The sequence below is a fragment of the Eublepharis macularius genome, chromosome 3 (assembly GCF_028583425.1).
Source record: "Eublepharis macularius isolate TG4126 chromosome 3, MPM_Emac_v1.0, whole genome shotgun sequence".
In the NCBI taxonomy this organism is placed as follows: Eukaryota; Metazoa; Chordata; class Lepidosauria; order Squamata; family Eublepharidae; genus Eublepharis; species Eublepharis macularius.
Window position 1 is genome coordinate 67,371,398 of NC_072792.1, and position 27,761 is coordinate 67,399,158.

At 40.2% G+C, this 27,761-nt stretch overlaps 1 protein-coding gene across 1 annotated transcript in view; it reads right to left on the reverse strand.

The window, feature by feature from the left end:
• GPM6B (glycoprotein M6B) overlaps nt 1-12,032 on the reverse strand; it is a 148,565-nt gene extending 136,533 nt beyond the window's left edge. Inside the window, exon 1 of the mRNA XM_054974115.1 lies at nt 11,901-12,032. Within this exon, the coding sequence (XP_054830090.1) occupies nt 11,901-11,904 (4 nt within the window). The 5' untranslated portion in view covers nt 11,905-12,032. The remainder of the gene's footprint in view (nt 1-11,900) is intronic.
• Nucleotides 12,033-27,761: the final 15,729 nt, after the last annotated feature.

Sequence of the window (27,761 nt, forward strand, 5' to 3'; positions counted from 1 at the left end):
TGAAACAGCCTGATCTTCTTTACTCACAGTCTGTTCACTTACAGCAATACAAACTTTGCTTCATTTTGGCACTGATTTTTTTTTCCAAAAAAGGCTTCCAAATGCTGAAAATGAGTTTTTAGCCATAAGAACATAAAGAGTTCTGCTGGATCAGGCCAACAGTCCATCTAGTCAAGCATCTTGTTTCCGGTAGTGCCAGAGGCCACAGAGAAGTCCACATGCAGGGACCACGCACACATGCCAACTACAAAACAGCATATAAATTAAGCCTGCAATCCTAAGCATTCTTGCTTGGAAGCCAGCTATGTTCAATGGAACATATTAAGTCAACAAGGATAAAGCTGGAGTTTATTTTATATTGTAATTTTATTTGCGCTCCTAAATCACAGTCTGAGTATTTGTACCTTATTAAGGTGACCTCACATCACAATTTTGCCATATTTAGAAGTGAAATGTATCTCACTACTGTGTTCCACTCATTTTCTATTTTGTCAGTCTAATGGACATACATAGTACATACAAAATCATTTTCTTCTTCCAGGATGTACCACAGGCAAGAAAGGGGCAAAAGTCCAGAGAAACATCATCCTTCACAGGTGTACTGGGCCCCAGAATGGCCAGCTACCCAGGAATGAGTGACTTTGTGACAGTGCTGAAGCTTAATGCAAAGATTTCTAGATTCTATGATTTCAGAAATGATTTATTGAGCATAATGTATTTTTGATTTAGTGTACAAACTTTTAAACCCAGCAGAATGATACATAATGGTTTTATAACTAATGCAGCAAGAAATTAGAATACATAAAGTGCAAACTACAACTTTTACATATACATTTTGTTTTAAAAGTCTTAAAAATTGATAGGTAGAATTGTCATATCCAACTTCAGAAACAGCTTTAAAAACAACAGTCAACTGATTTAAGTAACATTTGATCAAAGCCAGTGAAACCTCTCCTCAGGACATTCAACTCTATAGTCCAGCATGTTTTTATCCTTAACGTAAAAGGGTATCACAACTCATTGCACTGCAAACTATCGATTATTAGTTCCAACATGGAAACAACAGAGTGCCTGCCTAATAGGTTTGGACTCCATGCCAAAAGTGTATGGTGGCTGTTCTGCAATAATACAGAAAGGAAGGACAGTAAGAAGCATGAACGGACCCTTTACTTTTCAGTCCCAATTCTTAAAGAGTTATAACACCAACAAGAGAAAGCAAATTACAATAACTTTATACTTCAAATGAGAGTTGAAAGACTTGCACTAAAGACATAATAAAACTTCAAGCTTACTGAATATTTTTTCATCCTAACGGGACAAACAATATTTTTCATACAGATCAAAAAATCAACACACATATAACAACAGAAGATTTAGAGAGGAATGGACCAAAGAATTCACAATTGAAATGTAGCCAACTTTAATGACCAATACTAATCAGATTTTACCATTACTGTGTCTCACAAAGGGTTTTTAATCCTGCCCAGACAAAATGTACAGTTGAATAGGAAGAAAGAGGGCTGCTTTTCTTTCAGGATTTGCCTCCAGCTGTTCAGAAGAAGAAAGGACAGTTTAAACACAAACACAGTTGTCTCTCCTTTCCCAGTCTAAATTACACACAGAAACTCTTATTCTAGAAAATTAGAAATATATTCCCCAACAGCTGTGTGCAGAAATAGTCACTAACTCATCAACGCAGTCACTAACATAACCACTAACTCTTACTATGAATGAGAGCAAAATCTCATATATCTAATGCAGTGGACTCTAGTCATGCAAGCTTATGCCACAATAAATTGTTACTCTTGAAAAGGTGACAAATGACTGTGTGTGTGTTTTTGGCAACAGGCAGTTATCTAAAATTTGTCACCATTATATACTTTAAGTTATTTTTTCAAGTGCTTGTTAAGGAATGCCTGTCATCTTTTCTTTTAAAAAGTGCCATTAACCTTATTAAGCAAAGACAGTGATGCAGACAGCTAATGTTTGTATAATCAGCTTTCCTCTAGTATTCCCCAGCTATGTTCCTTAGAATTGGAGGGGGGGCAGTCTGGCTTGCCCATTTCCTCCACTATTCTGGCTCCCATTCCCTTTAATAATTCCCATGCCAAGGATGTGGCTACAATATTGTTTCTCATGCTTGCAATAAGGTTTAGTCTGAGAAAGAAGGTGGAAGAAGGGAGGTCAGAAACAGCTATTGAGCAGCCAGATCCAACTGTTACCCAGGAATACAGTCTCCCACTGTAACACTTAAGAAGAAGGTTTGTTGTGCAGTCCTTAATCAATTTAGTGTGCTTTCGTGAACAATACAAGGACCCTAGTGCCCCAGGGCACGGGCAGAATATTTACTAATCGTTACTTTAATTAGCTCTTGGGGTCTTTTCTGATTTTAAGAGACACAGAGGATATGCACAGATGAGAAAAATATGGATGCCCTCCAGGACATCTCATAAATTCTGTTCCACACCTAAATTTCTGGAAGTTATAGAAGAAGAGGTCTACTGAGATCAGTGCTGGTATAATACTGACCCCAAACCTTGGACAGCAGACCAACATCATTTCAGATGCACTGTTATTTCAAAAGAGAATGGTGGCTTGACTGATCTCTTACTAAAAAAAAATAACCAACAGCAAAAGTGAGACTCAGAACTGACAAAGTACAATTCTCCCATTATGGCATTCCCTCCTCCTCTTTCTCTCTTCTTTGTCCTTAAACAGAAGAAATGGCACCAGAGGCATTTTTAAAATATAAAAGTAACTATTATGTTTATTTTTGAGGGAAAAGGTAAGAGGAAATTAGGGGTTGAAAATTTCTGAGGTAATTCAACATAGAAATCTCTATGTTCTGAGGTAAAATCAGTACATGCACAGACTTTAGTTCTTATGCTCTTTACAGATACTTAAATTCTTATGTTTAGAGGCTTTTGTTCCTGGGTTTTCCCCAAGTACTCTAGTACACTTTCTTTTAGGATCCTCTTTTTCTTTTGGATTTAAGAATGCTGGTACCCACTTTTTAGTACCCCAGTCCCCTTCTCTTCACACACCAGTGCTTTCCTTTAGTTTTTGACTGAATCTTAAGGCCTCCAAAAGGCAGTTTCCAACCACACCCAACAAGAGATCTCTTCATTCTCTAGAGTTACTTCCCTATTTAACTGGGTAGGGAAAGTCTCCTCTCCTTAGAAGATCTATCCCCTTTCTTTGGCCCGAATGGGAGTTTGCACATACTTCCCAATCTTCCTTGCCAACTTTTTCCCCAGTTCTCTTGTCAGTGTTAAACTGCTTTCAGTTAGGACTGCATCTCACCACTCTTCACACTGGATTCCTCTCAATGAGGGCTGAAAACAGCCCCTCCTCTTTCCAGAGTATGCTACCCATCAGATTCATTGGAGTAGCCTGTCACTCAAAGCTCTGATTGTGTAAGGAATTAACTCTTAACAGTCCTGCAGCTGTGTGTACAGCACTTCCAGGCTCTTAAAAAGCACAGTCTGTCATGCCCATCAACTAATTTCCTAACCTAATAGTATTCATATAAGGTATAGAAATAGTTACCAGAACTAAGATGACAATCTTGCACCCTGAAGCTTCAGTTAGAAAAGTCGTTCTTGTCCTCTAAGAAAGATCTGTACAGCGCAACATTTCATCTGGTCATCACAATGTAAAGTTTAAAGATGGATGGTTTTTTTATACTGTTGTGTCTTCTGAACCATTAATGTTTTGGCTCTGATCCAACATTTGCTGTAATTGGACAGTTTCCATTAATGTGATTTGCTGGTGAAACTTCCTTTGGTTAAGCACTGGCATCAATATCGCTAATGAATACTGCTAAGAAAACTTAACTTGCATAACCTTCCTTGTCTCCCCAATCAATTCTAACAAAACCTGACTTATTTAGTACAAAGAGAATACAAAGGATTACCAAGTCTAGGTTGGAAAAGTCTTGGATGGGGCAGGGTTTAGAGAAGAAAAGGGCATTCGTGGTGTATAATACCACAGAGTCCACCCTCTAAAGCAGCCATTTTCTCTGTCATTTGGGGATCAGCTATAAGTCCAAGAGATCACCAGACTACACCTAGAGGTTGGCAACAATCATGGATATATGAGTTAAGTGGCTTGGAATTCTAAAAACAGTAGAAATTCTGTAACTTAACTGCTGACTACAGCTTTATTTGTACATCCTGGTCAAAACGGTCATTTCCATCTGTCTGAGGCATAAGGAAAATTATTAGTAAGCATTTTATAGTAAGACAGAAGGGCCTCCTTCTTTAAAATGGTTTCTTTCACAGTAATAACATGTGAATAGTGATCTCCACCCTGTAACAGACAACAGTATCATCCTCTCTCCATGCTTTCTAGTACAGGCAAGGCTCCAGTTTCGCCTCACAGTGAACAACCAGACTGCTGTAGTATGGCTCCCATATGCTGCCTGTTTATCTGACCTAGAACTGTTTAAGCAAGGACAGTCTTGAGGGCATAAGCTAGCAACAGTACCCTGCTTCTTACTCCACTACACACAGTAGAAATACTCCACAAGAATGTGAAACAGCTCAACAAAACATTTAATGAAGAGACTCATAAGAAATCTCTGTCCAAATTCTAAGCGTGAAGATTAACCAAATGAAATCAAATGCACAGGAATTGCAAATATTCAAGCAACTGGATTTCTCTTTAGGACTAGACTGGGTGCTTTTAGGAACTTTTATCTCTAAAAATATATCACTGAGTACACTGTAGTATACATGGAAGGATTACAGCCATGCACAGCCAATAAACAGGCACTTCTGGATGCTCATCACGGCCCCAATGAATTGGCTGATTGTGCCTCAGTGTGCTTGGGAACACACTTCCTCCTCTAGAGCTACTAGTTGTATCTATATGCAATTAGCTGCCCATAACTAGTACTGGATCAGTGCCCACTGGCAGTTGATCCACACATTATGGTCCACACAGGTTGGGTCTGGGAACCCCACCCTGCGTAACAGTCCAGTAAGTTGGAGGTTCTCCTCATTTTCCATGTGCCTCATGCTGATTCAGATCAGGATCATAGAGCAAGTGGAGAAAGGGCTTCAGCTTTCCCCCATGATGTTTTCCTAACCTGAAATACTTGCGTTGCTGGGGAAATCCAATTGTATCCCAGGGACTGTGCTTGCCAGACTGTTTCCGGTGAGGAAAATGGTGAGGAGAGCTGGAGACTACACACTCTTCTTCACATGCACCATTGCCCCATTCTGATTCAAGCACCACACATGCAGGAATTGAGGAGAACCTCCAACTCACATGGATTTTTGCCCAGAGTGCAAATCCCTGACACAACCTGTCTATATATAATCTAATTTCAGGTTCAGCCCTTGCAGCATTTTTATTATTGCTTTAAAATGGTGGTGGCATTCACAGGTCAGACTCATAGATGCTATCACATCTAGTTTGGCCCCATGTTAGGTCAACAAACAGCATCTGTAGATCAACAAATAGAAGTCATATGCAAAAAAAATTGAATAAATAATCAGTATTCACTGGCTAAATGAGAAACCATTGCTTGAATTCCCCTGGTTGCATTTATCACTTTTAAAAAGTGTAAACTTGAAAGATATAGAAAACATAACCATCATTGCTATAAGCATTCTCAAATCCTAAGTGTACATCAATGGTACTGATGGATATAAGTTATAAAAGTTAGACTATTCATGCGGAAGGCTAAGCTCTGTAAGAATCTTATTCTACATATGTCATATTCATAAACCATTTCTGGGTAAATGACTCTAAATGGCTAAGAAAATTAGATAATTTTATTTAGTGAATCTTTTTTCCTCTCATTTCATATGTAATTGTTTTCAACCATTAAAGCTAAACAAATGTACACTGAAAACATAATATATCTACACTTCAATACCAGAACTAACTAGAAGAATATCTGAGAAACATACCACAATCAGTCACGCCTTCCCTCCTTTCCTCATGATGGTACCCTTTATGGAGCCTTCTCTCTACATTTTAATCAATATTCTTCCCTACTACCCCAGTTCAGTGATTTAATTTAGTCAATAAACATTTAAAGCATCTTCTTATTTTACAGCATTAATGCATCTTAATAGAACAAATGGCCTCCCGAAATCCATAACAATTAATCAGTTTCAAACCCTGTGTGGAAGCAATTAAGCAGTTATCATAGGCCTTCAATTTAAAAAATGCATCCTACATTCTTAATAGCATGCCTACCAATATTTCTGTCTTAGGCAATGAAATATACGTAGTTGATCTGGTAGCAGTTACTCAACTCCAATAACCTTGCAATGCATCCCTGTGCAGTGTTATTCTAGTTAAGTCGGGAATGCTTGAATTCCAACTGGTTTGGTTTGGCTTGCATTGTGTTCACCAGCTTGCAACAGTTCTTGATTTTTGAGCAATTGGTCCAACTGCTTGTTGATCAGTTCACAAGCGTTCAGCATGTTGCTTTGCTGCATTCTTTCCTACTATGCAGTACAACACAACACGTTTTTTGTGTATGTGCATTCTCAAACAGCCCAGTTGAGTTCTACTGCCTGTTCATGCTGCATAACTGCTCAGCCTTGCAGGCAATTGTATAAGTTGACAATTAGATCATATAAATCAGTCACAAATAAATGCTGTGTTTCAAACCCTACCCTTTGGTGTCTTATTGCAAGTAGTTTTTATTGATGTTAATGGCTGCTGATCAATCTGAACCTGAATCAGCCGAATCTTTTCACATGTGCAATTTTGCAACAAAAAGAGAAAAAAGATGCAAACTGTTTCATCAGGCATTGGCAGCTGGTTGGCATGAACCACATGGACCGATCACCACCTCTGAACACAGCAAGTTTGACTGCAAAATTTGCAGAATCCCTTGTCTAAGCTCAGTGAAAACAATTACTTTAAACTGTGTTAACACTGCATAGGACTGCACAGATCACTACTTACTAGGATTTAGACACAGAAGTGAGTGGGGGGTTTGATTAAGATGATCTGCCCCCATAGCCTGATGGATCTGACTGGTTTTCAGAGGGCATTAGAGGATTTTCCTGTTGATATGGTCAGCACTCCTGTTGATAGTTGGTTTATGGAAGGAGGAAATGACCCAGACAATTGACATGATTTTTCCTAGGCACCCTCTCTCCTGTCTAAGAGCCCGGGCAGCCCCTTGGTTTACTGATGGAGACAATGAAAAGGCAGGAGACAACTAGAGAAGGACTTAGGATAAATCTGACAAGGCACAATCAAGGGCTCATTTTAAAGCCTACTCCGTGGCAGTCATGGAAACAAAGAAACAATATTTCTATGCTATCATTGCATCCACACAGTGTAGACCCATGGAACCCTTCCATGTGATCAAGAGCCTCCTTGGTTCTGGCCTATGGCTGTGATTACTTTGCTAAACAATTTGAAGATAAAATCTCTCATATTCGCTCCAATTTAGATTCTATATTAGCAGTGACAGAATTGGATGGTCCCATAGAGCCACATTTGTCCACTTGCATGGGATATCTTTCAGCTTGTTCAGTCTGTGGAAGTGGACAAGATCCTTGGAAGTGTGAGACCTAGCACCTGCTTGTATACCTTGCCCCTCCTTGCTGCTTAAATCTGTTGGGAAGGGAGGTTTTGGCAGATTGCGTCTGGGAGAAGTAAATAACTCCCTGAGAGAGGAGGTAGTTGCCTCTGCTTCGAAGAGAGCAGTGTTGCATCCACTCCTGAAAAAACTTACTCTGGACTCAGGAGAGCTGCATAACTACTTGAGCAAGGCAACTGAATGAGTGGTGGCTGGCGAACTTCAGGGATTCCTGAATGAAGTGGATTGTCTGGATCCATTCCAATGTGGTTTAAGCCTGGGCACAGGACTGAAATGGCATTGGTTGCCCTAGTGAATGACTTGTGAGGGAGATGGATGGGGGGAGTGCAACTCTGTTAATTCTCCTGGATCTCTTGGCAGCTTTGGATACCATCAATCATGGGATCCTTCTGCACTGCCTTTCAGGGTTGGGACTAGGAAGTAGTCTTGGCCCTACCTCAAAGGCAGGTTTCATAGTGTGGTGCTGGGGGACTGCTACTCTTTGGCCTCTGGCCTGTGGGACTCCGCAAGGTTCTATCTTGTTGAAAAACATGGGGGACATCTGCGTAAAGCCACTGGCAGAGATAATCCAGATATTTAGGCTGAGTTATCACCAATATGTAGATGACACTCAGCTCTAGCTTGCACTCCTATTAGACCCCAGGGAGGCTCTGGAAACCATGAACAGGTGCCTGGAGGCATATTTGGAATGGATGAGGGCTAACAAATTAATCCCAACAAAATAAAGGTGCTTCTTGGAGGGGGCGGGGTGTAGGCTCAACCTAGAAATGGAGAGGTCTCCTGTTCTGGATGGGCTGCACTCTAACCCTAAAAAGAAGGTTCATAGTGCTACTGGGCCATGGCCTCCTCTTGGATAAACAGGTAGCAGTGGTTGCTGGGGCGTCTTTCACCCAGCCCTTTCTCACCCAGCTGCAGCCCTTCTTGGGTGAGAAAGATCTTGCCCACTGTGGTCCATGCCCAGGTAACATCCAATTTAGATTACTGCAAAGCATGAGCCTGTCTTTGAAGACTGTCTGAAAGCTACAGTTGGTACAGAATGTAGCAGCCAGGATGCTGACTGGAGTGAGTTACAGGGGCCATATCTGGTCTTGTTCCATCCACACTAGATCTCAATTTGCTTTGCTTCTGGGCTCAATTCAAAATGCCGGTATTGACTTTTAAAGCCTTCTCCCGTATGACTCTACTAATCCACTCCAGTCATTTTAGGAGGCCCTGCTTCAGGTGCTCCCTGCATTTGAGACGGGTAGCAACCTGAGATAGGGCCTTCTTGGTCATGGCACCAAAATGTGGGAACTACCTCCTCAGGGACTTTTATCTGTCACCCTCTCTCACTGTCTTTCACCAATATGTTAAGATTTTTTACTGTGTTTGTTTTTACTGCATTGTTAAATATTTGCAAATACATTTTAAATGCTGTTTAAATGTTTTTAATGTCTTAATGTTCACTACCTTGGAGACTCTATTTGGGTTGAAAGGAGGCATATAAGTATTTTCAATAAATAAATCCATCAAACAAAATGGGTTTAGAACTTTAGAATGGTCTAACTCTGCTTCAGGCTGCGGATGAACATTTCCAAGATTTCTTCGCTTTTTAAATTGTCCATTTCTGCTCTACAGCTGCAAAGAACTAAACACTATCCCAAGATTGCTGACAATATGTTTTGCTGAGTGCCCATAAAGCTATATAAAATTATTAAGAACGTTTCTTGTAAAAAGAGTACAGACACAGAGATCTAGCAAGGGAAAGTCATTCTTAAACATTCTCTTCAGCACACACAGCCAAATCACATGGACATATCCAACCATAATGTTTATCCCAAGCCTCATTAGGCAGGCTGGGTGCATTTTAAAAAAATATGGATATAGAACTGGACAGAGGCCAGCAAATGCACAACAACTCAATGAGCATAAAATGACACTTTTATCATAGACTTCACTGGGATGGAGACTGCATCCACCAGCCAATTAAAAGAGAGATTTTCTTTTAATCATATTACAATTCAGGACAAATACAAAAAATGGAATAAACCTTAAAGTTAGCTGATTTCATGGTCGCTTTGGCCAAGTAGGATGTATACAATTTTAAAATAAAGCAAGACACAGATGACAAGCATAGCAGTGTGCATATTAACATAGGTATAGGAACAGATAAAAAGTATTGTGGCCATTAGTACTTACAATCCTCCCAGGTAACACAATATAAAACAGAGAGCAATCCTTGTCATATCTATTCAGAAGCAAGTCCCATTAAGTTCTCCCTGCCTAGTAAGTACACTTAGGATTGTAGACTTACAGCTCACTCCTGTCCATGTTTACTTGAATGTAAACATTCCCAGTGAATTCTGTGGTGGTTACTCCCACATAAGTGTAGACAGGATGACAGCCTTAGTTTTCTGTTTAAGGCAAGGTGCCTAAGAATTCCAATAACACTTTATAAATGTTTTTTTCCTGTTAAATTTTTGCTTTACTCAGAACCTAATAGAATTATTTTACCCTTGTAAATCCAAAAACTGTACAATAGTCAGAGATTCATCTGTACGCCGGATCCCAATTATTTTGTAATAAGAATACTGCATATTTTAGAGAAAAGAGATCTTATTGTCTTACTGAATGTAAAAAAGGATAAGTATGATCACAGTATGCAACAAATAAAGTTCACGATAATTTTGCCCCCTGCCCCCAGTTTGCAAACATGAGCTATGTCAGTTCTTAACTTTCTGAGTTCTAAGTACACACTCCAGAAACCCGCTTAAACTGATTGCTATTATTTACCTCCAGAATTTCATCCTTTTAAATACATATATTGTATTGAGTTCCTGCTTTGTTTGGACACTAAACACCATTTAAAAAAAAGAAAATTCATACAGGCATTAAAAAAAAATCCAAAATAAATTCCAGTTAGGATACCTATGCAACTTTTGTCACATAATCTATTGTGATAGAACTGCACTATACATTTAAAGTAGCAGAATTAGTTATTTGACACCTGCTAATGTCACTCACATCTTAGAGTCCTCCATCTAAGCTAAATTTGTATTCTTATGTAGCCTGAGAGATGACCGGGTCTGAAGCATTCATCCCAAAGATGAACAGACCCTCAGTCTAGAACTGTTTTGTACAGATTAACAGATTAGTCACCAAATCTGGACATTTATTTGATGATCATTTATAGTAAAGCAAAGTCTCTGGCAGGGTCTTAGACATTTTTGCTGACTATTCAAGTTTGAAATGTGTGGGTGTACCTATACTGTATCTGATCCTCATAACACGCCATGAAGTACTGGAGTGTGTGTGTGTGTCTTCTACAGCTGGAATAAATTAGGAAAGTCCTTGCCATTTTCTCTTAAATATAAATGTTAAACTACAGCACACAGTTATTCAAATATCCCAGGAGCATTAATGATAGTTAAATATTGTTTTTAAATGTGAGAAGGGTGGGGGGAGTGAGAACGTCATTTGCTCAAAGATCCAAGCGCAGCCTCTCTCACAAGGACACCCAGCGGGTCCTTGACTTGCAGAGTAGATCAATTGGCTGCGTCTTTAATGAAGAAGCCTTGAAGCCAAACTAGCCTCAACCAATAGGCAAGTCTGGACTGATGACTTATTGCCAAGTATGACCACTTAATTCTGTTCAGTAGGCAAAAGTATCTTAAAAAGTTAATGCTGTACCAGTTTTAGCTTCAAATTCCTGAGCCCTTCACTTTCAAAACCTAGCTATGTTGAAAGAAATGTTGGACTGAAACTATGCTAAAATTTGATTTTTAAAAAAAAGAAAATTAGATGCGGGCAGGGACTGTTTGGGAAATACACATACAGCAGCAGCAGAGGGGCTGTGTCACAAGTAGCTGCAGACAGCTGCAGACCATCTTCTACGTGAGCAAGGATCATAGGCTTTGAGCAGGGTATAAATCCCACAGCAGGGAAGCCTCTTGTGGCAAGCAGAGCTCAACCGGCCGTCGGAAGAACTCAGGCAAAGTGGCCTCCTTGGCATCAGCGCAGCTTGGCGCGCCGTCCCCGCGCCTGCTGGGTTCCCCCTCCTCCACTCAAACCGGAGCACCCCCGGGGGCTTCCTCGGGGCCAGGACGCGCCTTCCTCCAGCACTCACGCAACTTCTTTTCCCGTGCCCAACCCTCGAAGCGCACAGCGCCTCCGAGCATCAGCCCCGCTTCCAGGAGGCTTTCCCAGTCCGCGGGTGCCGGGGCACCTCTCGGCTGCCGAAGCGACCGGCACGCTCAGCTGGGCTCCCGCTCGCTTCGAGAGAAGAGGATTGACGCCCGGAAGAGCGAGGGCGACGCCGGCCAGGGGCGGCTGCCTCACTTACCCATGGCCTCGTCCGGGCGTGCAGGTGGCGTCGGCTGGCTCCTTCCTCTCGCCCTTCAAGCTTGGCTTTCCCGGGTCTGAGCAGCGAGACCGCAAACTCCCGGCGTTCTCCACGCTCCGCTCCAAGCCCTGCCTGGCCGCGTCCCACCCCTGCTCGGCCGGGCCGGCTACAGCAGACGGGGGCGGGGCGTGCGCGGAGCACCCCCGAGAGGGCAGGGAAGAGCCGCGCTTCCTCTGCGGCTGAGGGGAGCGGGCTTTTCTCGCCACGGTGGAGGAAGGCGCCTGGCTCAAGGGCAGGGGATGTGTGTGTGTGTGGAACGGCCTCCGTCTTCATCCTTGTTGTGGCTCAGAGGAGCGAATAAAAGTGGCTCGCGGTTGCCCGCCGCTTGCGCCCTTACGAGCAAAGCGGCCGGCAGAAATCTTATCTTCATCATTGCGTTTGGGCAATGGCAGTATCCCTTGAAGACACGGCAAAGGATGTGTGGCATGAGATTAGTTTGCCAAGTGGAGGTGGTAGTGAAATGGCTTTCGCCAGGTCGGATTACAGGTGAAGGATTCCAGTTTGGGATGTTGAATTTTCATTGTTTTAAGAACTCTATACAAATAGAAAAGAACGAGCGAAGGACCTGTATTTCATTTCCTCTTCTCTCACTAGTTACTCTTTCCCTTTCCCAAAAGCCCCCCTAGCCTCTCCCTTTTCCTGCTTCCTCCCCTCCTAGGACACCAGCCAACCTAGTTTTACCTGCCCCCCGCTTTCCTCCTTCCCTCCCCCTGGCAGCCTCTCCCTGGAAAAACTCTGTACAGTTACAGCTGCTGGGACAGACCAGTTGTGCAATAAGTAACCCACATGAACTTACACAGTGGAGGGCTTTCTGTTGCCCTCTACTAACACAATTACCCCTGCACCTGGGCTGCGGGTTGTCAGGTTCTGGGATCCAGCTCCCAGCCCTCGGTGGGGCACCACTTGCACCCATGCCAGCAGTAAGAAGCTTGAGTGTGGCCATTTTTCTGGAAAGTTTTGGGTTTTCTCAAAATTGTAGAAAGATCTCTGTCGGTGGCTCCAGTGTCTCGATTTAAGTATTCACAGATTGACTATTATGGTACCAGAAAACTCCCTTTGTTTGCTGTGCTGTTTTTGTTATTTGCAGGGAGTGTTAAACATAGGAATGCTACAAAAGTGATTCTTTAGCTGTAACCTGAAGTGGTAGAATCCCTTATGCCAGCACAACATATTATCACCACCATCTTCAGTCTTTGCATGTGTAAATCAGGACCAAATCTTAAGAGCTTGAAAGAACTGATGCATGTTATGATGGCTACTGGCACAGATGGACAAAACATATCCTTGTGTGTGCCAATGCCAGTTAGAAGTGGTCATTGCTGCTAGATCCATAGGACACATAAAACAGAGATTAGGGCTGTAGTCCTATACACTTTTACTTGGTAGTAAACTACATTTAATTCAATGAGACTTACTCCCAAATAAACTGACACAGAATTGGGCTGCACATATGTCAGTAGCAGCTGTAATAGCTAAGATTAAAATCCTACATACATCTAAAGTGCATGAAATGCAATTGTGTATCGTTTTGCATGGCCATCAAATAACTCAGAAGCCTGAATCAATAAAAACCACCTTTCAAAGTACATGCCAAGAACTGGTCTTGTAAATCACTTTTAAATAGCACATGTGAATTGGGTCTGAGAATGGAACTTCTCAGAAGCAGGAACATCTCTAGTTATTAGCTGCTGAAAATAAACTGCAAGGAATGGCTGTTTCAATCATTCACTGCTTATGAGAGTTCAAAGGGCTTCTGGTTGACAACTGTTGGACCAGGTTGGTATGACCCTGTAAAATGACCCCCTAAAGTGTCCCCAACAAGTCTCTCTAAGATTCCATCAACAACCTTTATGAATGAAGATTTTTCTCCTCCTCTGGGCAATCCATTTCATTATGAAATTGGTCTTATAGTTAGGGAAGTTTTCCTAATAACTATCCTAAATCTTTTAAGTCTGAGTAGCTGCAGTGCTGCTGAACATATGTCAAACTACATGTATATTTAATGAGCTGAAATATGTTAAAGTATTACTGTATTGTTACGGGTTTTGTGATTTTTATCTTTGGTATTTTAGTGGCTTACCTATAAACCACTACACTAAATGAATACACTAAATGTATAACACTCTGTGTTGCATATTTCCTGCCCTCAACAGTAGCAGATGATAATGTGGAGTGCCAAAATAGAGAATATCACACCATAGGTAACTATGAAATCCTAAGCAGTTACTCCCCATTCTAAGCCTAATGGACCCAATGGGCTTAAACTGGAGTAACTCTGCTTAGGATTTCACTGTGTTACATGTTACTATTGGACCAAAGAGAAGAACTGCTGTTTTCAGCATCATTTCTGGGTTTTCCATAATGCCAGCTTCTGCCCATTGCCTCTGTGTGTCTTTTCCAAAAATAAATTGGTTCTTTGGGGTATACTTGATGGTTCAGGTTCTTTGGGGTGTACTTGATGTCTTTACTTTACTCAACATATATCTTAATTCTACAGAATATAGGAGTTGTTCTTTAATTCAGAGCAGGCAACCTCATCTGAAGTCTATGGACTTGGCAGTATCTTTCAGTTGTGAAATTTTGTTATAGCAACTCTTCCTCTATTCCCTAAGTTCTACCTGTGTAGCTAGATAGATTCTCATGCTTCATTACACAGCACATGTTCCAGCTGTCTGATTCTGACAGTAAATAGCTCTTAACAGCAATTGGATTTATTTGTCCTCCTCTGTTTTTCCTAATTTTTTCAGCATTGGAGTTCTGTATTGTTAGCAGTCGAATCTGTCCTCACACTTAATAAGGAAACTTATGAATATGGCTATACCATAAGCCCCTCTCCTCATGACAAGAATGAAATAGCTGCCAGCTCCAAGCCAGGATTTGGAAAATTACTGGCATGTGAGTCATCAGGTGAGACGAGCTTTTAGCCCCACACCTCTGGAGACGTACAGAGATCCTTAGACAATAGGGTCTTCCAGGAGTTCCTGAATTAATCACCTCCACATCCTACCGATCTTCACCTTACCTGGTCTACCATTCTGGGCTATTCAGGGATCTGATAAGCCTCAACTGTCCCAGCCACTGCAGGTCATCAAGCACGCTTTTACATTTAGTAACACCCAGGAAGGTTTATTCAAACTTTTCCCAATGTTATTATCTCACCCCAGAGACAGCCATTAAGTTATTGTTTCTGAACAGAAGGTGGAATGGTGCCCCAGGGTATGTTCCACAGTATAATTGGGCAACCATCCTCCATAGCTGTGTATGTGTTCTTTGGATCCAACACCCACCCTCAGATGCGTGTCTGAGCTTCTCATTTCCCGCCACAAAGCACTGGTTGCTCAAAGCTACTCTCTCATGGATGTCTTCTTTTCTAGACTGATAATTATCACCCAATCTGCACTCCTTTTCACTTTTCCTCCATTTTTCTAGTTAGTTCTGAATGTGTGTGTGTATGCTGTGTGTATTTTGTGCAATTGGTCTTTATTATTTTCTGATAAAAACTCTTTTGGTTAAACATCCACTTATTTATCAAAGAGTTCTCTAGAGGAACAATAGCCTTATACACAGGTGAAAGTACTCGCCTCTTACCCCCTCTGGCTGCCTCTCTTTGTGTGCTAATTCCCTCAAATTTGCAAGGAGACCCCTATTTGGGTAACAGTATAGCAGCTGAGAGTGCATTTTTAAAGGGAGAGGTTTAAATTCTGGTATTCCAGTAAGGTCCACCTAAAACTATAGTGTAGAGTCTTCCATAGGTACATGGTCTACTGACTGTAAACTGGACGTAAAACCATATGAAGCTGCCTTATACCAAATCAGACAATTGATCCACCTAGTTAGACTCATATATTGTGATTGGCAGCAGCTGTGTAGGGTCTTAGGTAGAGAAAGGTACATCCAAACACCTGCTACCTGAGATCCTGTAACTGGAGATGCTATGAAATGAACCTCATACTTCCCACAGGTAAACATATGCTGGGCCATGGCTCAACCCATGATGGCTTTGGGTTACCCACTAATTCAGTCATGGTGTACTGGCTCACACATGATAGAATAGCTTATCTGACTTGGAGGCTGCAATCCTAAAAACACTTCCCTAGGAGTAAGGCCCATTGAATAAAATGGAAATTACTTCCAAGTAGACTTGTTTAGACTCGCTCCCAGAGAGTGCAGGGCAGTTGTCAGGCTGATAGGATAGGAGTTATGGAGAATCATCTCCAAGATCTTATACAGTGATAACTGTGTTTTAATATTTAATCTGTAACACAAAGGTTGCAATCTTACTGACACTAGCATGAGTGAAAGTCCTAGTGAAATTAATGAGAATTATTTCTGAGTGAAAGTGCTATGCATGCAGTTTCACACAAATATTGTTTTACCTGGTTTCAAGACTGGGGATATATTTTCTTTTACGTGTTTAGATTGTTTTTACTTCTGCAAATCAATTGTATGAAAATGTGACTGTTTACTGCCCTGTACAGTACACAAGTAGATTCTGAATAGTGCTAGCATGTTAAATTAAGTGTGCAATATAATTTTTGAAACTAATAAAACTGATAAAACCACCTTTTACTGAGAAAAGTAAAGAAAGCCAACTTTGAGACTGATCATTTGCAATGTTTTCCATTCCTTTCTGAAAATTACAGCTGAGTATTATATGTTGGAAAAAGACTAGGAATAATAATCATAGATAGTTAAGAGTGCATGACTGTTATCCAGATGTTAACCAAAGTACAAGTATGGAAAGCAATGCAGAAAAAATCTTACTGCATTTGGTTTTATTTTTAATGTTATAGGAAGATGATCAATTTATTTCCTTTTAAAAATAAAATAAAGAATTGATTACTTTGACTAGCATGCTGCTCATAGCATGGAAACTGACACAGAACAACAGAGCAAATAAGGTCTGGTTCTTGTTGACACTATCAGTGCAGCCTAAGCAGGATTACACCCGTCAGTGTCTGACTTAGAAGGATATAGCTCTGCTTAGGATTGCAGGACAAGACACTGATGGATGTTGATTTACACAAAACAATTCACCAAAATGGACAGTGGAGCAAATGGGCTCTTTGTGTGATTAAATTTAGAGTCCTACAATTGCTTGTCGCTTCAATATACAGTAAAGGGATATAAGTATGCATCTCTTCATTCAGTGGGACCAGAGCATCCTGGGCTCTATGTGTGTTTTCTCTCAGCCACCAAAATGGAACTTCTTTTAACTTCCTAAAGGGGAGAATGAAGAACAGCTGTTCAAATATGGATTGTAATTCAACAAGCCCAGAGATGTCCAAGTTTAGATTAAGTGATATCTTTGAGAGAAAAGCTGATGGTACCGCAGTCCAACTCTTAAGCAAGAAGTCAATTGAGTGAGAGGAGGGAGAGATTTTCACTTTGTAATACGAGCAATAAGATTTCTTTTTCAAATTAAGGTCTTATGGAGGCAGATGTTATTGTTGCAACTGGAGTGACAAATACACAGCTTTTAATTCTGGTCTGCAGTTCACACATTATTGAGCTTTCTTTGTAATTCTAGCCCTATAATTTTTCTATACAACTAGCAAGGACAGTTAAAATTCATGATAACAAGAATGTTGTGTGATCTTTTCACACAACAGTAATAATCATATTCACATTCATCTTCATGGAGCATCCACAGAACACCACAATGACCACACAAACAGGCCAGGGCAGATTACCATAAAACGGATTTCCACCTTCACATCAATATAACAAAAACAGGGATGCACTCAGAAATTTTGTTCAGTTCCTGGACCAACACTCTCTCTTTATCCATACTTCATCTACATGATTGATTACAAACCTATTATTTTACAAATATAGACAATTGCCAGCACTTTTTGGTCAAAATTGTAATAAGTCCTACAGCATGAACATTTTTTTAGTAGCTACATTCTACTTCATCGGCTGCTTGAAGTGCCAAGAAAGCTTGATTTACATTCAATGGAGGAAAAAACTTTTCCACAGTGATGCTAAACCATAAAACACAAACAATCTGGATATGTCTTCATTCCACTGAAGCTTAAAATCCCACGTGAATACCGATATGGTCCAAGTTCACCAGACATATAAATAGTGGCTGATCTGTAAGACACGTCATAAAAGCACATGGAATACAATTAGTATCATGTGAGAAGTCTATCCATAGTCCTTATCCAGAACCACAATATTTCTGAGCTTTAAAAACTTGCACAAAAGAGGCCACTTTTATCATTTGGGATACAACTATATTTCTATTTTGTGCTAACTCTGCATCACAGTTGAGATTAATAATGCAATCTGTGACAGAATTACACCCTTCTCAGTCTACTGAAGTCAATGGGTTTAGGAAGGGTTTGTTTAGGATTGCACTGTTAGTTGTCTAATTGAGGCTTTCCTTAACATTTGTACTTTCCATGGGAAGGTTTGGATTCCAGCTACTTAGTATTTTAGGTTCCAGCTACTGGGTATCATCATTCAAGTGTTCTTAGAATGAAGGTCATACCTGCTTTTGGTGTTTACATAGTAAATAACTGGCCTATCTCTAAAACGTCTTTGGAAACATCAATCATGCCTCAGAATAGATTAAAAAAAGAAAAGCTGAAGAACCATCTGCCAGTAAAGTTGATGGTTGAAATAATGAATTAAATAACTACCCATGAAAACAGTCTCAGGTTATGTTTCCTTCAATCATTGTTCAGTATGTAAATGTGAGCATGAGCAATGACTGCTTAAAATAATTATAATTGCACATTAAGCAGAGTGCATAATTTCTTCCCCAATGAACCATAGTTAATGTTATCTGGAAATTAGTGAGTACTATTTCAAAGTTAATTACAGCCTGCTAACTAGATTGCCGCTAATAAGTGGCATGCCCTTATCTTTCCACTTTGCATTATTGACAGTTTGTATGGTAATAATGTCTTTGTATCTCAAACAGTTATAAAAAATGTGTATCTGAAAAAGAATCAATCTTTGTTACATACACTACAACTGGAGCCTGTGTTGTGTATTGGTTAGAGTGTCAGACTAGGATCTGGGAGACTCAAGTTCAAACTTCCACTCTGCCATGGAAGTTTGTTGGGTGACCTTGGGCCAGTCACACGTACTCAGCCTAACCTACTTCACAGGGCTGTTGTGAGGATAAAACAGAGGAGAATGATGTAAACTGCTTTAGGGGGAGAGGGCAAGGGTATAAATGAACTGAATAAATAAATGAACAAACTGTTCTGCCTGGCACATATATGCTCATATCTGCCTTGGGATAAATAGGAAAGGTGAGATATAAATATTTCAAATAAATACAATTATAGTTAGGTTAAACTGACATTTGAAAACTATCTTCACTGCACTCTATGTAGATTAATTTATGTATACTCACGTTATTATGATCTGATCTTATGGTATGTTCTTATGTTCATTGCTGCAACATCAGAGAGAGCAGGCATTCCTCCTTAAGACTTGACCTAGCTAACAACCTCCTAGTCAAGGAAATGTGTATTAAATTTTAATGGTCTTTTTCATGGATCTTTGATGCCTGTGGAACCCAATTTGGGACGAAAGCAATATAAATATATAATAAATACAGACATTTTGGTTCACATGTTACCCTTTGTGTTGTTTATTAAATATATGGTGATAGATACAAATTAGTGGAGGTTATGACAAATGAAAGAAACTAGAAGGGTTAGAGGGTTGTTTCTGCTTACTATTTTAAGAGTAAAACATTCTCTTAGATTGCCACAGTAAGTATAGACAATACTGACTAATGGACCAATGGTCTGGCTCAGTAAAAGGCAAGTTTCAAGGCTTACAAAGGTTATTTATTAGACTAAATAAATGTAATTGTTGATTATGATTTAAAAATAAATTCTTTCCTATCAGAATTGTTCAGCCCTTCTAAAATACACCACATTTCGTTCCATTTTGATGCACTTTTTATATTTTCTTTTCTGCCTGCAGTATGCATATAGAAAGCTGTGTGTTTGCCAAAAAATACAGAACTTGTAACTATGAAGCTAAATGTGTATGCTATATGGTAACATCTAATGAAGCTCAGTACAATTTCCATTGATCATGGGCTAGCCTTCAGTTACTTTCTCCAGCTAAGTTATTCACAATCAACAAATATAGGCAAGTTGGCCCAAGAGCAATTTTGTAAAATCCAAGAACCAACTTTAGTCAGGGCATCTTACTGTAAATTCCATGTGTCAAGTGTTGTGATGAACATTCAAATTTAGAAGCTCTTTAGATGTTCTCCAAATGATATGAAAATTGTTTTTCTACGAGCAGCTCCAGCACAGCTGGGATATAATTTACATAGCCCAGCCATATGGGTAGAAGTGAATGCATCCCTTTTCCCCACAGAATCTGGTGCCAATTCTGTGGGAACGACCCACACAACCAGCTCCCGCCCACATAGCTTGGTCATTTAAACATTCTCCAAGCTGTTCTGGGCCGATTATGGAGAAGCAGCTCCTGTTTGGTTCGATGAATGGGCACTTGAAAATAAGCAAAACTAAAGAAAGAGAGTCTTTTTCTTTACAGTGGTTGTGATACCAACTCTGGAAGAATGTTGTTAATTGCTTCCTGCTATTCAATTTACCTCTTCCTCCAAATTTGAATTATTTTTCCGACTCTCTTCTTTCCCTTCCCGACTCTCATTCTCTACTGCTTTGTAAATTGTCTGGAACAAGCATTCCAACAGTAAATTTGGACTAGCAATTATTTTTAAAAAACAACAACAGAAGAACCATACAGAGGAAAAAATGGATATATAGCATATGTAATCAACTTGACAGCTGATTCAGCATTTGAGTGGTGGATATGCCGGAAGAGTTTGCTTATGGTGTATTTCTGTAGCCTTGATTGAACTGGGTTTGTAAGGGGAAAATGCAGCTGCAAACCCTCTTAAACGTAAGCTTTCATTTATTTTTGTTCTCCTTCTACATACAAATGAAATTACCTACTCTTCTGTTTTTGCTTAGGAGATGGCATTCCTTCCACTGATTTTTTTTCTTACTATTCAGCCAATGCTAAATGTTGTTTCCACTAAAATGCATAACTTTCCTGCTGCAGCTGTCTTCCTTTTAAAGGCAGAGCAGACTAGTTTCTGTTGCTGAATTCACACATGCTACTCAACATACTTCAAGCTGTGCATGCTTGAAAAACAAAAAGACAGTTCTACACAGGCAAGTCTCAGACTGCTTCCTTTAGACAACAGAAAGACAGTTTTTAGGTGCGCTTGAACAGATTTCTGAATCCACTGAAAACTATTCAGGAAAGTTGATTTGTCATATTTAGTAACCTTCCTGTGTTTTACGTATATCATTTTGGTCTAAGTTGTGTCTGGAATAAGAATTGCAAAAATAATTTTATGTTGCAAAGCTATAGATTGTAGAAATATAGTGATTATTAAAAGGAAATCATAACCGTGGCCATTTCCACACACGTTAAATAATGCACTTTTAATGCACTTTAGCAATCCTTTGGAAGTGGATTTTTTGTTCCACACATGGAAAAGCAGTTCCAAATGTTCACTAAAGAGTATTGAAAGTGGATTATCCAACGTGTGTGGAAGCAGCCCTTGTTTCTACTTTCTGATCCAATATTGACCGTATTTACTTGGAAGCCCATTGATTCTCATGAGATTTATTTCCAAATTAATTTTCCTTAGAAGTATATTGCATTCTTATAAGTACTTACCAATTAGACAATTTAATGGTAGAATTTGTTTAAATGTTTTAGATTATGCTGCTAGTCTTTTTATTTACATAGGCCCTGAAGTATATAGAGTTGTCACTTAATTGGCATTTTAAAAGGGGGTAATGGTAGCCAAATATTTTATGGAATCCCCCTCTCAAATACATAATACAAGTATAAATATATAAAATACATATAATCAAAGAGCACATGTTTTCCAGCTGGAGTCATTCACAGAAGACTGAGTACACAATGAGGGATCCAGCACTTGCAAAGACAAATATTTACCTGGAGATGTTTGACAGCCCTAATATCCTCAGTCCTGGACTCAACACAATCCCTGATCGACTGTCCCATTATTAAAGCAACAAGGGGGCTGAATACATTCATATTTCATAAGTCAGTTAATGTCAAATTCATGTTGACAAGGTTGTTTTTCTGTTCCTCTTAAAAGACTACTGATGTGGGAGTGAATTGCAATATGGGTCAACTGAGTTAATATTAGTGTACAGACATTAGATTTTTATAATTAAATCACATTGTCCATCAGATCTAAAAATAGTTTTCTCTGACTATTGGCCTAATAACATGAAATATCATACACTGGAAATGAAGATAGTATCCTTACTGGACTAACTCAATGTTAGAGGAATTTCAGAGAATTTTTCACCAAGTAAAATGCTACTTTTGTATTTTTTTTCTTTTTACCTGCAAAAGAATCCCCAAAGATTTCATTCTGTGTTTCCTCCAACAAGTTGATCAAGTTTAATTATTTGTTACAATTATATCCAGCCTTAAATTCATCATGAAGTTCCAGGTGGCATATCCTATGTATACACCAAACATGCCAGAGTGCCTCAATATTAGACCTGGACCTGCTTAGTTTCGGCAAAGTTGCCATTGTTGCCTTCCATCCACCCCCAAAGATGCCCGCATCCATACCTTTCAGTCTATCACATTATGCCATTATGGGATTCTATCATGTTTGTTTTTGGCGTGTTACGTTTCTACAGTCTGTAGCTAACCAGTTCTGTCTTTAAAGATAACAAAAAATAGTTGCAGCTCGCTGATTCCTGGGAAAATGTGTCTTCAAACCCGTTTTGTGTAATGTCAGTTTTAAAAGGATGGCATGATGTCAGCTAATTTTACAAGTCAAAGCTGTGTTGCATTAGTGATTTCATACTGGATTGTAAAGCTGTTTTTCATCCTTGCAAAATTACATGCGTGGGATGTTACAGCATCTCTGATTAAATCAGGCTTGCTGTAGCCATGCAGATTGTTTTGGTTAACTGAAGGTGGGTAGTGCAAGGAAAGCAAGCAAGCTTTGTCCAATAGGGTCATTTTGCCTAACACTGTCCACAATCAATGAAGTATTGTATTGAAGATAATTTAACAATGGTGGCTCTGTGGAGATGGCTGTGTGAGCTACGTTCTGCATACCACAGTGGTCTGAAACCATGATAACAGCGGAAAATTATGACCATTGTGTTCTTCTATATAAGATTTAATTATTTATGGAAAGAAAGTTGCAGTATTTTTCTCCAAAGGCAGTTCTGTACATGAAGATGAAGGATAACTAACAGTTTAGAAAACTTGTGTAGCAGATCTTCCATAGACAGGAGAAACAAAATTATGATGATGTGGTGCAGCAACTGTAACAAGGGACTTTCACAGTAGATCATTAAAAACATTCCTGCCACTAATTATTTGCATTGCTTTGTCTGCCACCAAAGATGCAGCAATACCTACTTCTGTTAATGAGTTTGAAGATATTCGACAGGACCCTTCAATAAGACCTTGAAGACTGACTCAATGCACAGGTATACAATGTTCATAATCCAAATACATTTTTTGTTTCACTATGCATTATGACATTTTATGTGTGACTGCATATATGGTGGTCATGGACTCATGATCTGTTTTGGGAAATGCATTACAGGCAATGAATTTGCAGACAGAAAGACAAAGGATGTAAGAGAAAATTTTGTGAATATCACTGCTTGAAATTTAGAATGGTCAAACATAAACCTATACCTCTAGAACATAGAATTAGTAAGTAAGCCTTTATCTTTTACTTCAAATGATCAAATGACTCAACGGTCTTGGATACAACATAGATCACAGTAACAATTTCAACCTCACCTTGAAGCCGCCACAGCAAGCAAGAAATTTTGCCACAGCCAGTGTTATACCAAAATCTGTACCAGTTAGCAAAAGAGCTGGAGAAATGGAAGAAGGACCAGATGCAATAATTGGTGGAATCCAGAGATCTCTCAAAGGGACCAACAGAAACACTCAAAGAAAATATGAGTCAGCGTTTCAATTGCACCACATCCACAAAGACACAATCTATCTAAATATGCTACTCCTAGGAACCCGCCAAGCAAAACAGCAGAGGGAAAAGCATTTAACCTGGCCAAAAGAAAAACCCATTGATATTTAGGGATGGTCAGTCGATTAAAGTAAGACGGTAGGGTAGAAGGAGGCACAATGCCAAAAAAATAATGTAGAGCACACTTTATGCGCTCTAGCAAGGCTGACTGATGATGACCTCCCAAGAGATATCCTTGCAGCCTGAGGGCCAACAAATAACAGAAATGCAAGGGATAGCCCCAAAATATGGAGTTTAGATTCAAGGATGAGTTTCCATTGTGAAACATAACCATCAGAATACAGAAAAGGAAGGAAACTAGAAGCTTAGCTAGAAAACAAAACCTTCAGGTAAAGCTGGAAAACCAACTTACCAGTGTGGTGTTCGACTGATCTGAGGGGAATCTTTAAAAAAACATGGCTTTATAGTAGATTTTTCATAGTTAATTACCAGACGCTCAGCAGTGCAATGGTTTTGAAACACCTTCAACAACCTACACAGACCTACCAGCTCTGGGATCTGGGGAGTAGCTAGAATGGGCATGAGAGTTCACCACTGATAGTGCCCTAGCAAAGTCATTGATATCAAGATTGAAAAGGAGGGGGGCAATAGGTAGCCCTGCTTCACTCTGCTTGACAATTAATTGCCCCTCGAGGCCACGATGGACATGGGCAGTCGGATTGTTACATAGTTGTTATATTAAGTATAAAAGTCTGCAATCAACGGAAAATGTGTACAATGTAGCGCACGGGTGCTCTCTAACTATAAAATGTATATTTTAAATCTATAAAGGCTACACAAAGGAAGGGCTGGAAAATGCTCTGCTAGATGGGAAAGGACCAGGCAGGCAGTGATCCAATATGGCAGCTAGCCTGCCCTGTCCCCAGAATTCCCTCAGTCTCCAACCATGATACTAGTTTATTGTACAAATAAGAGACATAAAGCTTCCCAACAGAAGAAAGAAAACTAATAGGATAGAAGTTAGATGGATCTGATCTACGACCCTTCTTATAAACTGGTACGAAGCCTGGAGCCAAGATTCAGGAAGTTGTTTATTGTGGTGAACAGAGCAGCTAAAAGTGGTGCCCACCAATCTGGAAAGGACTTTAGTAGGTCTGCTGGCAGAAAGTCTGATTCAGGAGCTTGACCGGCTTTAAGGCACTGTATCAAACCTCTTACCTCCTGCTCTGATTGATACCAGAGGCCAAGTTGGCAAGGAACTAGTAAGAGAGATTAAGGGCAATGGGAAAAGAGTCCTGCTGGACCTGGTAACATTAACAGGGCAGACAAGTGATCTTCCTAAGTTTCTGCTGGTATACAAGAGTACGGAGCCTGAACAGGGGCAAGAAAATCAGAAATGATGATCCACAAAGATGTAGTTATTATTGTTGGTTGAGAGTGCGGTCAAGTCATAGCTGACTTATGGTGACCCCTAGAGGGGTTTTCATGGCAAGAGACTAGCAGAGGTGGTTTGCTATTGCCTGTCTCTGCAACCCTCATCTTCTTTGGAGATCTCCCATCCAATTACTAACCAAGGCTGACCCTGCTTAGCAGCCAAGATCTGTCAAGATTGGGCTTGCCTGGGCAATCCAGGTCAGGGCAGAATCATTATTACAGGATGCTATAATAAGCTGCCACTACTTGTTACTACAGTGCTGCCTTTTCTTAGAGGAAATAAAGGCCTTGCAGGTTCTTTTCACCGAGAATAATTTATGCAACACAATGGTAGACTTGATCAGCTGCAAATGTCAGTAGGCAATCTGCACCTCCCTCTCTGCTTGCCAGCACTTGTCATCAAACAATCCCTTGTTCCACTTGAAAGCACTGGGAAAGGAAGATGTTGAGACCCTATTATATAGAGGCTGCAAAACATTCAAAAACACCACAACATTCTGCAACCCCAATTCTACTGTAGGGGCTGCAATAACATTAGCATTCAGCTGTCAGCAGGATTGGGAGGAGAGTTGTAGCCCAATCAGAATGCACTTGAGTCTGTCTGATTGGCTTAATCTTCCTTCCTCTCATTTTCACTGAAGGACTCATAGGTCTAATGGGACAAACTGTTTAGAGAAAATCTAGCACCAGGTGAAGGGGGACATGCATTGCCATAAAATTCTCCTTCCTCAAAACTCGCACAAACCAGAATGGATTACTAGAGCATATCCAATAATCAATTAGTAAAAAAGTATAATCCCTTTGGTCATCTAATCCCTCTCAGCCATTAAGAATGAACAAACTCTCTCTCCAGAAAAGTTCGGCCAGCCTGACACCTACCTTACTGTCACCTATATAGAAAAGGAGAACCCAGTCCACCTCATCTTTCCAGAATGAAGAACCCAACAAGTCTTCGCCTTTGACCTAAATCTGGCATTAAAACCCCTGCACAATAGGTGGGGAACTTCAGGGTGGACTGATATTAAATTATCCAAAAAAATTTCCAGCCTATTCCAACTAGCTCCTAAAATCATTTCATGTAATAATAAGCAATGAAAAGTTAGCAGCATGAAGGAGGGTTTCCAGTGCCATAGGGAGACAACTGGAAAGCTGAAACCATTTCACCTCTAGGGCTGTAGAGACCAGTCATGAAATACCAGAATTTGAAGGTATCAGCAGCCCAGCATTCTACATGAATTCCTCTCCACTCCACAGCCAGCCACCAGGTTGTTACGGAGTCTGTCTCTGGAATGACTGGAGATGTCTCAGACATCAAAAAAAAGAACTGTAAGGGTAACTGGAGATTCAGAAGAAAATAAAGGTCTGCTTTGAGCTGGGGCACCCAGAAGAAAGGTCAGCTTTGAGCTGAGACACCCCCCTCCCCCCAGGCTGGCTGTCTCTAGCACATATATGGCCCATTTAGACTTAAATTCCTCAATAAAATCTCAGAAGATACTGAGAATCAGTACAAGTTCAGTTCAGTTCTCTGGATCCTTTCAGTTCCAACCCATCAGAATCCAGTGAAAACATTACTCCTCTTCCTTATTCCTTTCTTCCTGTCTTCTCTTGCTTCTCCTTCTTGAGAAAACAAATGTTGGACAATTTCTAGAAAGGTTCAAAAGCTCCATGCACAGTAAGGGAACACATCAGACTGTGACTCCCACAGCTGAAGCCCAGTGAGTAGAAGTTCAAAATTTAAAACAGAGAAAAAATAAAGCCTAGTTCCGAGGGTCTTACCGAATCCATTTCTCTTCAGCACTTTTTATAAATCCCTGTCGGGTGCTTAATCTCTCTAACTTCATGCTTCAAAAGCTATTGTTGTAATCCACTGGTGGCTAGCAAAATCACCAGAACTATTAATACGAGTAAGTGTAATGGTGCAACTGGAACAACACCTTCCTGGGGGCAGGCCACACTAGATAGGTTTCTTAGTAGACCTGCTTAGGATTGCTATGGATGGGGCTGTAATGTATGGACTGACTAATTTGCTCAAGTCATCTGTAGTTCTTTTCTATGAAGGAGCTGCTTTCTATCTAATCATCTATATAACTTCTGCTTAAGCATGAATGTTCCCTACACACATGGCTGAGATCTCTGTGGACAGCATTAGCCTCAAGGCACATTTCCCGTTTATCTTAATTTACACACAAAGTATGGTTTCTCTTTATGCTTGCTATCAATTAGACCATGGCCCTTTTGTACTGGGAAAGATGCATGTTGCATTGTGGCAGTCTCTTCAGTAGCTCTTTTTGGGGATGGGTCATGGATGGTCTCATGTTTTCAGGCGCTATGTTTGACCA